We start from the raw sequence: 12,820 nt of genomic DNA on the forward strand, positions 1-12,820 counted from the left end.
CAGACATACAGATAGATAGATAGATAGATAGATAGATAGATAGACAGACAGACCGACCGACAGACATACAGATATAGATATATAGACAGACAGACACAGACATACAGATAGATAGATAGATAGGTAGATAGATAGATAGATAGATACAGACAGAGACATACGGACAGACAGATATATAGATAGATAGACAGACAGACAGATAGATAGACAGTCAGACAGACAGACAGAAAGATATACAGATAGATAGACAGAGAGATAGATAGAGAGATAGACAGACAGACAGACAGATACAGATTAAAAGGTCGTACTGATGATCTCTCCTGCGGGTCTGACCTCTCCATTGTAGTCTGTAGGAAAGGTGGGAACGGCTGCTGACGGACACAAACACAAACGTGCATTTAATGAAAGAGCAAAGCCGCTATTCCTCACTTTATACACACCAACTGAACATTAAACCTCTCCAAAAACAGCAGCCGCACCACGGAAGGCACAAACATTACTTATCTTCACCTTACGCAATACAATTTTTAAAAAAGGAATTTTGGATCATTTCTACTTCTCCACTCTGACCCAATGTAAAGGGCAGCTGTGGAGCTCAAATGATGCACAAAATTTAAATTGTTTAAAAAAAAAAGACACTGATCTGTGCAAAATGTTACTGAACATTTGAGATTTTATGCTTTTTCCCCCAATATCTAAATTCAGCAAATCCAAAAATGATGCACTAAAATTTGGAAAAGAGAAGTTTTAAGTGTGTTTCCCGTAGAGGACGCGTGTATTTTCACTTAGAAAATTAAAAAATCATGTCATTTGTTGCTGTAGATCAGTAGATCAAACCTCTTTATCCGCTTTTCTTTCAAACGCAGTGCAGTTTGTCCTGAAAACGCACAGAAACAGTTCACTCTTACGGTAGCAGGTGGGGAAATTCTCATAGCCCTCTGCGCAGGAGTCACAGCGTTCGCCTGTGTAGTTGGGTTTACAGTAACAACGACCTGTGTGATCCTCACACGTCCCGTCAGTGAACTCCGATTCACACTGACACCCTGCAGAGAGACAGAGAGACGGTTTTCAGACACACTTTTGATTAAAATACACTCATGGTGGAGAGGAAGACACAGTGTCCCCCCAGAATTACTACTATTTTACCATGATCAACATTGCACATGAAAAGGTTTCAGACAGTAAACGTCTATAACTGCGTTTCAGACATCAAATCCCCCCGGGTTCCTATCAGAACCACTGTAAAGAAGTCAGTAAATTTCTCCACAATTAACTATTTTACACTGGTCAATGGGGGCAGTCGTGGGCTGGAGGTCAGGGAACCAGCCTTGTGACCTGAAGGTCGCCGGTTTGATCCCCTGAGCCAACAGTGCATGACTGAAGTGCCCTTGAGCAAGACGCCTAACCCCCAACTGCTCCCCGGGTGCTGTGGATAGGGCTGCCCACCGCTCCGGGGAAGTGTGCTCACTGCCCCCTAGTGTGTATGTGGTGTTTCACTGCACGGATGGGATAAATGAGGAGGTGAAATTTCCCCGTTGTGGGACTAATAAGGGTCACTTAATCAAACCACTCAGATTGACTTTGCCTTAATGACTCTACCACTGAACGGTGCAGACGTTTTGGAAAATTAGTCCATTTGGAAAATTCCATAAGAGAAAGAAAACGGATATTCTATCCCTTCCATATGTTTCTTTGTCTAAACTTGATGTGGTCAGACACTCACTTGAGCAGGCCAGTGGTGACTCCAGAGGGTGGTCAGGTGACCTGTAGTATCCTGGGACACAGCGCTCACAGTTGATGCCTGTGGTGTGGTGCTACAAACAACATTGATCCATGTGACATCTCTGTGTTTAACACAGCAGCAAAGCACAAACCACAGCAACACTGATCCAGCCTGTGTGTGTGTGTGTGTGTGTGTGTGTGTGTGTGCGCTTACCTGACACTCCATACACACTCCTCCTCCTACGTACTCCCCCTGCATGTTCACACTGGCTCTCTGCTTGTCCACCGCGGGGTCATAGTAGCAGTCGAAAGCATGTCCATGGCAGTTACACGCTGCAGACACAAACACACGCTAGTTTATTATTTACTATTTTAATCGATGACAGTTAATTACCAACTGTATTAATCATTTATTTGCTGTAGATCATAGAAGCAAGCTGAGAATTCACATCAGTAGAGCAGACCGAGTGTTTAGCCCATATCACAGTTGTGTTTGTAAGCAGAAGCGGAGATATTTCATCTCTTACAGCGCCTTGTTTGCACTTCACCATCGTCATCACTGGATTTTATTACAGTTATTATTATATTTTGCTGAAAACCAAAAACCTTCCTCAAAACCTCCATAAAAATGCAACTTTCTGTGAGGTTGTAGAGCAATTAAAATCCAATAAGGTCCACTTAAAGAAAATTTCCTCAAGCGAAGGTCCAGAACATCATAACGTCTAACCTGCATCCTGATTCAGCGCCATATACGGTTTACTGAAGTAGCCGAGTAGGAATATCAGCATCTTATACAGTCGACAGCTGAATATCAGATCAAATAAAGTCCAGTTCGGTCAGATTTCAACAACATTTACTGTCAGTTTCCTCTTTTTAGATCACGTCATGTGGAATAACTTCCCTCTGACTCACTTTCTTCTCTGACTGCTGTTTCTCTCCTCGTCCCTCCCCTGTGTGGCGTCACTCACTCGAGTCTCAGAGCTCACCGTAATGCAATTGGTCGGTGAGTGTCCCGGGCCGTTAAAGTGGTACCGTACTCTTTGTCTACACAGTTGTGTTTGTAAGCAGAAGAGGTGGTATTTCATCATGCTGTGAATTTGAGGAGCAGTTATGCCGTTATGAATCCATTTATGACAATTTAAATTCAAAACACTTTTTTTTTGTATTCAGATTCATCAAAAACACTACAGATGCAGTGTAAATAGCTCTTTATTATCCTTACTCTTCTACTTTGTCAGGGGTTGTCCTTCACTGATCACATTTATTTTGATCCAAATGCTGCTATAGACTAAGGTCAAAAAGCTCATGTGGCTCAAAGAACACAAAATTATACATTTATGGCATTTAGCAGACACCCTCATTATATAATATTGCACATCTAAGAATTATTGCACAGAAAGAATGAATAATGTTAGGAGTCTTGCCCAAGGACTCTTATTGGTGTAGTGTAGGGTGCTTGTAAAGGCAGGGATTGAACCCCAGTCTACAGCACAGAAGGCAGAGGTGTTATCCGCTACACTAACCAAGCACAATTACCAATTATATACTGGATAAACTGTGTTTGCATTAAATTTCCAGACATTTCAGTGACTTGTTACAACAAGACCATCAGTCTGTTTCACATAATCCTGCCATAACTGCTCAGACACGGTGAGTGAGACCTGCAGGTCACTTGTATAAAAATATGCTATGTGTTCAACCGTGATTCACTCTTCTCACCATGAAAATGAAAGTCAACTTCATTTTGCCCTTTAAAGGTTGAGCTGGAGCTGAGAGGGTAAAACTGTTTGGCCATAAACACTAGATTAAGATAAAAGATTACAAATTAGACGCAAACGTCTGAGACGGGACACCAGATACACGCAGCACGGACACGAACACACAAGGTAAAGAGAACAGAAAGAGCAGAAAGCAGGACAAGGGCGCAGTCCGTGTTCACACTAGAAAGCAAGAAAACCTAAAAAAGGAACACTTAAGGAATTGAACGCCTCCCTTTTTCTACATTTTTCCTTAAATTAAAGGTTGTGATGGAAACAAAGTCATTCAGAATGTTTAAGTGAAACGTGGTGCTGAGAGGAACCAGGGGGTGCCATGGCAAAAACTCAAAAACAGCCACTTTATCTTCTGTCCAAAATGACCAGAGAACCTGTCTAGAAGTGTCTATTGAGTTTTAATATGTAATGTTGGTAATAAAATCACAGTCATCCCCAAAAAATATGTTTTCTCTTACAGCGCCTTGTTTGCACTTTACCATCGTCATCACTGGATTTTATTACATTTGCTGTAAACTAAAAACCTTCCTCAAAACTACTGCAAAAAAATTTCTCATATTTTGGTATTTTGCAGCTTTCTGTGAGGTTTTAGAGCAATTAAAATTCAAGGTCCAGTTAAAGAAAGTTTCCTCAAGCGAAGGTCCAGAACATCATAACGTCTAACCTGCATCGTGACTCAGCCCCATATACTGTTTACTGAAGTAGCCGAATAGGAATATCAGCATCTTATACAGTCGAACTGAATATCAGACCAAATAAAGTCCAGTTCGGTCAGATTTCAACAACATTTACTGAACATCAGATCAAATAAAGTCCAGTTCGGTCAGATTTCACCAACATTTACTGAACATCAGATCAAATAAAGTCCAGTTCGGTCAGATTTCAACAACATTTACTGAACATCAGATTAAATAAAGTCCAGTTCAGTCAGATTTCAACAACATTTACTGAACATCAGATCAAATAAAGTCCAGATCGGTCAGATTTCACCAACATTTACTGAATATCAGATCAAATAAAGTCCAGTTCGGTCAGATTTCACCAACATTTACTGAACATCAGATCAAATAAAGTCCAGTTCGGTCAGATTTCACCAACATTTACTGAACATTAGATCAAATAAAGTCCAGTTCGGTCAGATTTCACCAACATTTACTGAACATCAGATCAAATAAAGTCCAGTTCGGTCAGATTTCACCAACATTTACTGAACATTAGATCAAATAAAGTCCAGTTCGGTCAGATTTCACCAACATTTACTGAACATCAGATCAAATAAAGTCCAGTTCGGTCAGATTTCACCAACATTTACTGAACATCAGATCAAATAAAGTCCAGTTCGGTCAGATTTCAACAACATTTACTGAACATCAGATCAAATAAAGTCCAGTTCGGTCAGAATTCAACAACATTTACTGAACATCAGATCAAATAAAGTCCAGTTCGGTCAGATTTCACCAACATTTACTGAACATCAGATCAAATAAAGTCCAGTTCGGTCAGATTTCAACAACATTTACTGCACATCAGATCAAATAAAGTCCAGTTCAGTCAGATTTCAACAACATTTACTGAACATCAGATCAAATAAAGTCCAGTTCGGTCAGATTTCACCAACATTTACTGAACATCAGATCAAATAAAGTCCAGTTCGGTCAGATTTCACCAACATTTACTGAACATCAGATCAAATAAAGTCCAGTTCGGTCAGAATTCAACAACATTTACTGAACATCAGATCAAATAAAGTCCAGTTCGGTCAGATTTCAACAACATTTACTGAACATCAGATCAAATAAAGTCCAGTTCGGTCAGATTTCAACAACATTTACTGTCAGTTTCCTCTTTTTAGATCACGTCATGTGGAATAACTTCCCTCTGACTCACTTTCCTCTCTGACTGCTGTTTCTCTCCTCGTCCCTCCCTTGTGTGGCGTCACAGACTCGAGTCTCAGGGCTCACCGTAATGCACAGATCTGATTGGCTGAGTAGCATCTGGTGTGATTTTTACAACGCATGCGATTGGTCTGTGAGTGTCCGGGTCCGCTACAGCTGTTCACATCTTTGTTTACATCTCAATGATTTAATGATGCAGAATTTTTGAAAAACTGTTGGAATTTCTCTTTAAACTTGGACTAGTTTAAACCGCTGAACCTGCTTTAATACGCCCTTTAGAATCTAACGCCTAAGAAGTTCTAGATAAAAGAAAATGTGCTCTTTCATAAGAAGCTGTAGAAACTAAAAGCCAGAAGTAGTATAAATATTCTAAAGCAAACATGTACCTCAAGCGTCTCATCTGGATCTGCTAATTGTGGGTTTCATTTTGGATAAAAGTTCATGTCTGCCAGGTGATTCGCTGGAGTGCAGTGTGATTATAGAGCACGCAAATAAAAATGACACTTTCATCCCTCAACAGGCTCTCGTTCTCTCTAATAAAGCACTTCTGATGATAGAAACTATATAAACATGGATATAAAATTACAAAAGAAACAGCAGCTGCTCATTCGGGGTGTTTCTGGTGTGTTTTCAGGGTTGGGTTAGGCAGTGTGTGGTGCAGAGACCGTTTGTTGGTCTGCAGTGTATTGTCTGTTAACTGTCACTGCGACGCTGGTCTCTAGAACTGATGCTGTCTCTGACCAACCGCTGCTTCTAAATTCCCAACACGTTATTGGTTCACCAGTTTGTTTTTTATTTCACTGTTCTCAGAAGAAAACCTCGTATCTCCATAATAGTAACTACTATCAACGACATTATTTCACGAATTCAAATAACGCGCTCATTTCATTCCTAATCCACTGCTACACATCAGCTGTCACAGGTAGCTCCCAATACTTTAGATGTATGATTCTATATATTTTAGACAGACTGTAGAGCAACACGGCAGGAAAAAGACCAACAGTAGGAAACACTTCAACACAGAAAGGCGCGTGCTGTTCACGCAACTGGCGACCGGATGACCATGTAGTAGGCAACACGCTCCACGGCCTTAGTGTCTGTAAAGTATGTTTTCATGAACGTGGTCTTTTTGAACGTTCACAGCGTCGGGAGGTATTGGGATCAGCTGCGCACGTCAATTCACACTCCGAGATTAAATGAATTCAAAATGATCTTGACGGTAAACGGACAGCAGACTAAAGAAACAAAGCAGGTGTGAGAGGATTTAGTGCACATGCTGGAAAGACCACACTGGCAGTGTATTGCCTTTAGAAACGTGAGCTCATTCATACACAGAGCGGAAAGCAGGAGGGGACAGATAAGTATGTACATGCTCCACTAATAGAGAAGCATGACCGCCGCCTCCGGCCGTCCTCCCTTTGTTTCTTTCGACCAAGAAAAAGTTTTCTTGGCACCACATTCCCCTGCGAGGGGTACTGAGGGGGTTTTAGAGGTTTAATCTTTCCATCTCCAAAAGAAAGAAGGGATAAACTCACGTTCGCACTCATTGGCGCTGTACGTGGTTGCAGGTTTCCATGGTAACTGGTTGAATCCGGGGCAACAGCGGTCACATGACGGGCCGCAAGTGTTGTGCTGGCAGTCGCACTGAAGCCTGCAAGAGAAGACAAAAAGAGAGAGAGAGAGAGAGAGAGAGAGAGAGGGAAAGAGGGAGAGAGAGAGACACACACACATGAGTAAACAAACATCAGAAAATAAGATAACAGCAGACTGGAATTAGTCCAAGAGAGCAGAACGGTAGAAGTAGGACGAGAGAAGGAAGGTTGGCTTTTCAATGGGCATCATGAGCCACACTAGAACTTCAAGTGGCTCCGTTTGAGTGGTTAAATACCTCCTTGACCTGGTGCAGCCATGACAGCACAATCAGAGAGAGAGAGAGAGAGAGAGAGTGATGAGGAGAGAGAGAGAGAGAGGGAGAGAGAGACAGAGGGAAAGAGGGAGAGAGAGAGAGTGATGAGGAGAGAGAGAGAGAGAGGGAGAGAGAGACAGAGGGAAAGAGGGAGAGAGAGAGAGAGTGATGAGGAGAGAGAGAGAGAGACAAAGAGACAGAGGGAAAGAGGGAGAGGGAAAGAGGAAGAGAGAGAGAGAGAAAGAGAGAGAGACACAAAGAGACAGAGGGAGAGAGAGAGAGAGAGAGAGAACGAGAGGCAAAGAGACAGAGGGAAAGAGAGAGAGAGAGAGAGAGAGAGAGAGAGAGAGAAAGAGAGAGAGACACAAAGAGACAGAGGGAGAGAGAGAGAGAGAGAGAGAGAGAGAGAACGAGAGGCAAAGAGACAGAGGGAAAGAGAGAGAGAGAGAGAACGAGAGGCAAAGAGACAGAGGGAAAGAGAGAGAGAGAGAGAGAGAGAAAGAGAGAGAGACAAAGAGACAGAGGGAAAGAGAGAGAGAGAGAGAGAGAGAGAGAAAGAGAGAGAGACAAAGAGACAGAGGGAGAGAGAGAGAGAGAGAGAAAGAGAGAGAGACAAAGAGAGAGAGAGAGAGAGAGAGAGAGAGAGAGAGAGAGAGAGGCAAAGCTGCACAAAGTTTAATGAGACGTTATCTACAGTGAGACTATGTTATGCAGTAGTTAGAAGGGACCAGTACACATGAGCATAACAGCAGACCCGTGTGATGTACAGGGTCCTTTTTTGTCAATAATTTGCAGGTAGTCTGACCAGAGGAGGTCCCCCCAATGTGAGGACTGTTTCGGGCTGTAAACTGACATACTGATATTCCAGATATACACACACTCATAACACACACTAACATACACTACACATTTCACTGTCATACAAACGCAGTGATGTGTGGAAGGTTCAGGTTCAGTGCCAGTGTAATCTCTCATCAGACACGCTCAAATGACCCAGACAAACCCTCACCATCTGGAATCCTTTAACCCTTTAACGCACCTTCAAGCCCCTCTAAACATGGAGTAAGATGTGCTGCGTCACTGCCACGCGGCTGAGGATCAGTTTAAAGCACCGATAAGCTCGGACTCTCGCTCCCTAATTACCTCATACGTCTCCTCGGCACTGGCCGCTGCAGAAACCTGCTGGCCGAGCAGGTGGGAGAAACAGGGGTTGCTGATCTCCTTAACGGTCATTAACTCACGCTAAGACATACATACTTACCCTCAGATACATAACTTGCACATTAGTTCTAAGGATGGGCATAAGCAGGCGGGAAAAACCTAATACTGGTAACACAGTCACCTAGTTCACCAGTACAACTCAGGATTTAAGGTGAATCCGTCCACAGCATGTCAGTGTCCATCTGTCCTACCGTAAGAGAGACTGGTAAGTTTCTTTGCTCGACGTGGCCAAGAACTGCCTCCTTTGATCGACGAAATGAAATGAAAATATCTAAAAAATAATTCAGATTTTTGTAGATTTTTGCTGCCCAGCAACTTTAACGGAATGACGTAATTTCCTGCAAAATTCTGTCACATGAATCTTATTATTGACAGTAAGACGCTGAGAAGTTTGATGTTTCCATGTTCATTTAGTGTCACAATCTGTGTGCTGTTTCAGTGAATTTTGGTCATTTTTCTTCAAAACAACCTTAAATAGTCCATCAGTTCTGACACCTGAAGCGCCAGAATGTAACTGCTGCTCCATTTAAGGTGGAATGGGAAAATTCTCAAGAATCTGGAGAATCTCTGACTTCAGCTTCATATCACTGAAGAATTAGGGGGGGTGATAATAAATAATTGCCCCCCTCTTTGAAGGCATCTGATCCCTAAGTGTAACTAAAGCCCAGCAGTGAGGAGCTGAACTTTCCCCTCCTCTGCTGTCCCTGCAGACGGTCAGGGTCGCCTACAGAGCGGCGCTAGTAGCTGTTAATGAAGTGATGCTCTTTTATTAGAGGGTCTCATTTCAGAGGGAAGATCTCAACCACAGCCTTGTAGCTCAGTAACAAGGAGTTAGGGTGACACTTGAAAACAAGGGGTAGGGGTAAAAAGGAGGAATGGGACTGGGCCTTTTTCACCAAAAATACTTGCATAGAAACACAGCTACTGTGTTGTGTTCAACCATAGAAATACTTGACATGTCCATCCATAATTACTTTCACAGTAGTTACCAAATAATTCATAGGTTGAATAATAAGTGGGAAGTTCAATTACAATACAGTCACCGTTTTCCGCTCTTGGAGAAGCATCACCTTCCTCGGAAAGTCCAACACATAAGGTTTCCATTCTTATCAGTGCACACTGAGCAGGTGACCTCTATAACCCTATAAATGGCATATGGGCCTTAAATGAATACCTCAGCTTTGACTAAAGGCTCCCATATGGATATATACGCTCAAATGTGCTAAAAAAGTGTTTCATCTTCTCACACGTACATACACAGATACACACTCAGCACACACACACACACACACACACACACACATGCACAATCACAAAAACATCTGCTTCAGGTCAGCATAATCTCCTGTAGCCCTGTGGGCTTTAATATATCAGTCATGCGAGGGGGGGTGAGGGGTTTCTATGCTGATGGCTTTGACACTTTTCCACTGCATCCGACTCATACATCCTCACACCTAAAGCAGCAGGAATCCCAGGAATGACCGGATACAGCAACAAACCATTCATCAGCACGTTTGAGAGACACAGAGCAAAAGCCTATTTCTCAACCCCGGCTCTGCTACACACACACACAGAGCCAGGAAAACCTCTGCAAATTCCTGAAATCTTAAACAAACTGCCTGCCAGTCCACTGCCTGCTTCATGTCTAGAAGACTCCTGCACTTTAAAGACACGTATGCAGAGCGCCTGTAAAGTGCGGTTGGTCACACAAGTTTCAGCAAGATATAATAACTCAAACTGCTACAGAGCTCACACACAATCATCAAGCACAACATCATGACCACCTCCTCGTTTCTACCCTCACTGTCCACTTTATCAGCTCCACTGACTGTATAGCTGCACTCTGTAGTTCTACAGTTACAGACTGTAGTCCATCTGTTTCTCTGATACTCTGTTACCCTGTTCTTCAGTGGTCAGGACCCCCATGGACCCTCACGGAGCAGGTACTGTTTGGGTGGTGGGTCATTCTCAGCACAGCAGTAACACTGACATGGTGGTGGTGTGTTAGTGTGTGTTGCGCTGATACAAGTGGATCAGACACAGCAGTGCGGAGCAGTTAGATCCCACTGTTTTGAAGTAAACGTGTCCCAAAGGCTGAAAATCGGTGTGTAGCTTTAATTGTGACATATTTTCTGCAATGAAGTAAACAGTTTTTTAATTGAAATGATTAGGATTTTATGCGTGTAGAACCGCTCAAGGCTGTGTTTGCTGGTCATGCACTGGTCAAAATTAGCTGGTAGTGTCCAGATTGTTTTGTTAGTGACAAAATGGAATCAATCAAATTTAATACAATAAACATAATTAATGTGTAGGGCCAAGTCAATTCAACATATTTACATATAATCAGGCTTACATACAATATATACATTCTATACAAATATTAAAAGAGTTTTCCAGTAGCGGGATTAGTCATCTTAAAGTCCTAGTCATGTAACTAAACTGGTCCTAGGCCACTGTGTTAACCCTCTGGATGAAATGTGTGTATTAGTGTAGAACTGCTAGGTCTGTGCCAGAGGGCAAGGTGAACCTTTAGTGGGGAAAGAGGAATAACTGCTGAAAGTCCTGCATGTGTGTGTGTGTCTGTGTGTGTGTGTGTGTGTGTGTGTGTGTGTGTGAGCGTCTGTATGTGTGTGTGTTACCTCTGACACACACAGCCGTGTGTATTTTAACACCATATACTGTATTTACAACTCAAGACTACACAACACTGTCTAACACTCCAAGGGCTAAATGTCTCTGCCTCGCTCTCTTCTTCTTCTCTCTCTCTCTCTCTCTCTCTCTCACACACACACACACACGCACACACATGCAGAATGCCCCCCCCTCCACGGTGTAATTATGAAACACAAAGAGTCTTACATGCTCCATGTCGCTGCCGTCTGAACAAAACCTTGTATCTCCATAATAGTAACTTTACAGGAGAAGGAAAAAACCTACTCTACTTTTAATGGAAGTCAATGGAACCAGACGTCTTTCCAAGTCATTTTGCGCTGTTTCCTTTAGTCCATTCATCTTGAAATTTACAGACAATTTAAAGGACAGCATGCTTTTTCAAATTAAGTCAAAAAGTGAAAAAATGACAAAAACTGAGAAATGAGGTTTTGTACTTTAGCTTTGAGGTAGTAAGCCAATAGGACATGAAAGTACCTCATACTGAAAAACTGGTGACCAAATGTCTAATATGAAAAGTAGGGAATCAGAATCTGCCAAGATTAGAACAGATGCATTTACAGATCTACACCTAAAACACTGTAGCGTAATGATACACTACACATGATGTTAAATAGCCAGTCGCTTCCTACTTTCCTGTACTACTTTATTGATGTTAAACTGCCAGCAGATTTCTTTTGTTTTGTTTAAAATGCAGGCTTGGCGTGTTAAAGCATGAATAATGTTATGCATTTGTTCACTTGGCTAAAACTGCTAATAAAAATTGTTTACAAATGAATCCACGATCAATGCAGCTTTAATGATAAGTGATCCAGGCTTTTGAACAACAGTTTAAAAATGAAGAGGTTGATGTTGAGAAATATTAGTCAAGTTAGGGAATATAGTCTTTTATTTAATACGAAAGGTTAAAACAGTATCCTGCCTTCCGCCCGAAGACTGCTGGGATAGGCTCCAGCACCCCCCTGCGACCCTGACGGAAAAGCGGCTTAGATAATGGATGGATGGATGGTTAAAACAGTAATTAAATGTTAATGAACAAGAAGAGTTTTGAAAATAAGCTTGAACAAAAGGTATTAAAGGGCTAGAGGGTAAACAGCTTGCTCTTACTTGTAGGGGTCATTGGGGTCTTTTGCGTTGCAGGCTTCAGCATGACCGTTGCACACACACCTCCCTCCAATGCTGATGTCTTTGATGCTGTAGTAATACTGCAGGGCGAAATGCAGAGATTACTTTAATGTGGAAAAGAAAATTCGGGGAAGATTCACTTGATTCCTGCTACATAACACATAAACATGACATAAATGATGTCATATGCGTCAGATTTTATTCAGTAATATAACGACGTCCTCTAATCATTAATTGCAATGACAGATGCCATAATATTTGATGCCCTGTGAGGCTTTGTCACATGATCATTTTTACTAAGTGCGCTCTAGATGACATCAAACATTAGAACATCTGTCATAACAACTACCGGTAATAAGATGACACTAGTCAAGGTTACATGCAGCCTAATAATCCGTTAATAACCCGACTAATAGCTCAATCGGAATAAAATACGTCCATGTAAACACCTCAGTCAGAATAGTCTCATCTAATTGAGGCCATTCGGAATACAGTTTCTATCTGATTGA

General features: G+C 42.0%; 1 protein-coding gene across 4 annotated transcripts in view; it reads right to left on the reverse strand.

The window, feature by feature from the left end:
- The window catches only part of lama5 (laminin, alpha 5), a 138,556-nt gene that overhangs the window by 64,853 nt on the left and 60,883 nt on the right, over positions 1-12,820 (reverse strand). For 3 of the 4 annotated variants that reach the window (XM_037540948.1, XM_037540947.1, XM_037540945.1), the window contains exons 6-11: positions 12,294-12,391; positions 6,925-7,040; positions 1,937-2,055; positions 1,724-1,814; positions 909-1,043; positions 309-371 (exon numbers count right to left, since the gene is read on the reverse strand). In XM_037540948.1, the coding sequence (XP_037396845.1) occupies positions 309-371; positions 909-1,043; positions 1,724-1,814; positions 1,937-2,055; positions 6,925-7,040; positions 12,294-12,391 (622 nt within the window). The remainder of the gene's footprint in view (positions 1-308; positions 372-908; positions 1,044-1,723; positions 1,815-1,936; positions 2,056-6,924; positions 7,041-12,293; positions 12,392-12,820) is intronic. The other variant, XM_037540946.1, reaches the window with a different exon arrangement.

Source organism: Pygocentrus nattereri, chromosome 9 (genome assembly GCF_015220715.1).
Source record: "Pygocentrus nattereri isolate fPygNat1 chromosome 9, fPygNat1.pri, whole genome shotgun sequence".
Classification (NCBI taxonomy): domain Eukaryota; kingdom Metazoa; phylum Chordata; class Actinopteri; order Characiformes; family Serrasalmidae; genus Pygocentrus; species Pygocentrus nattereri.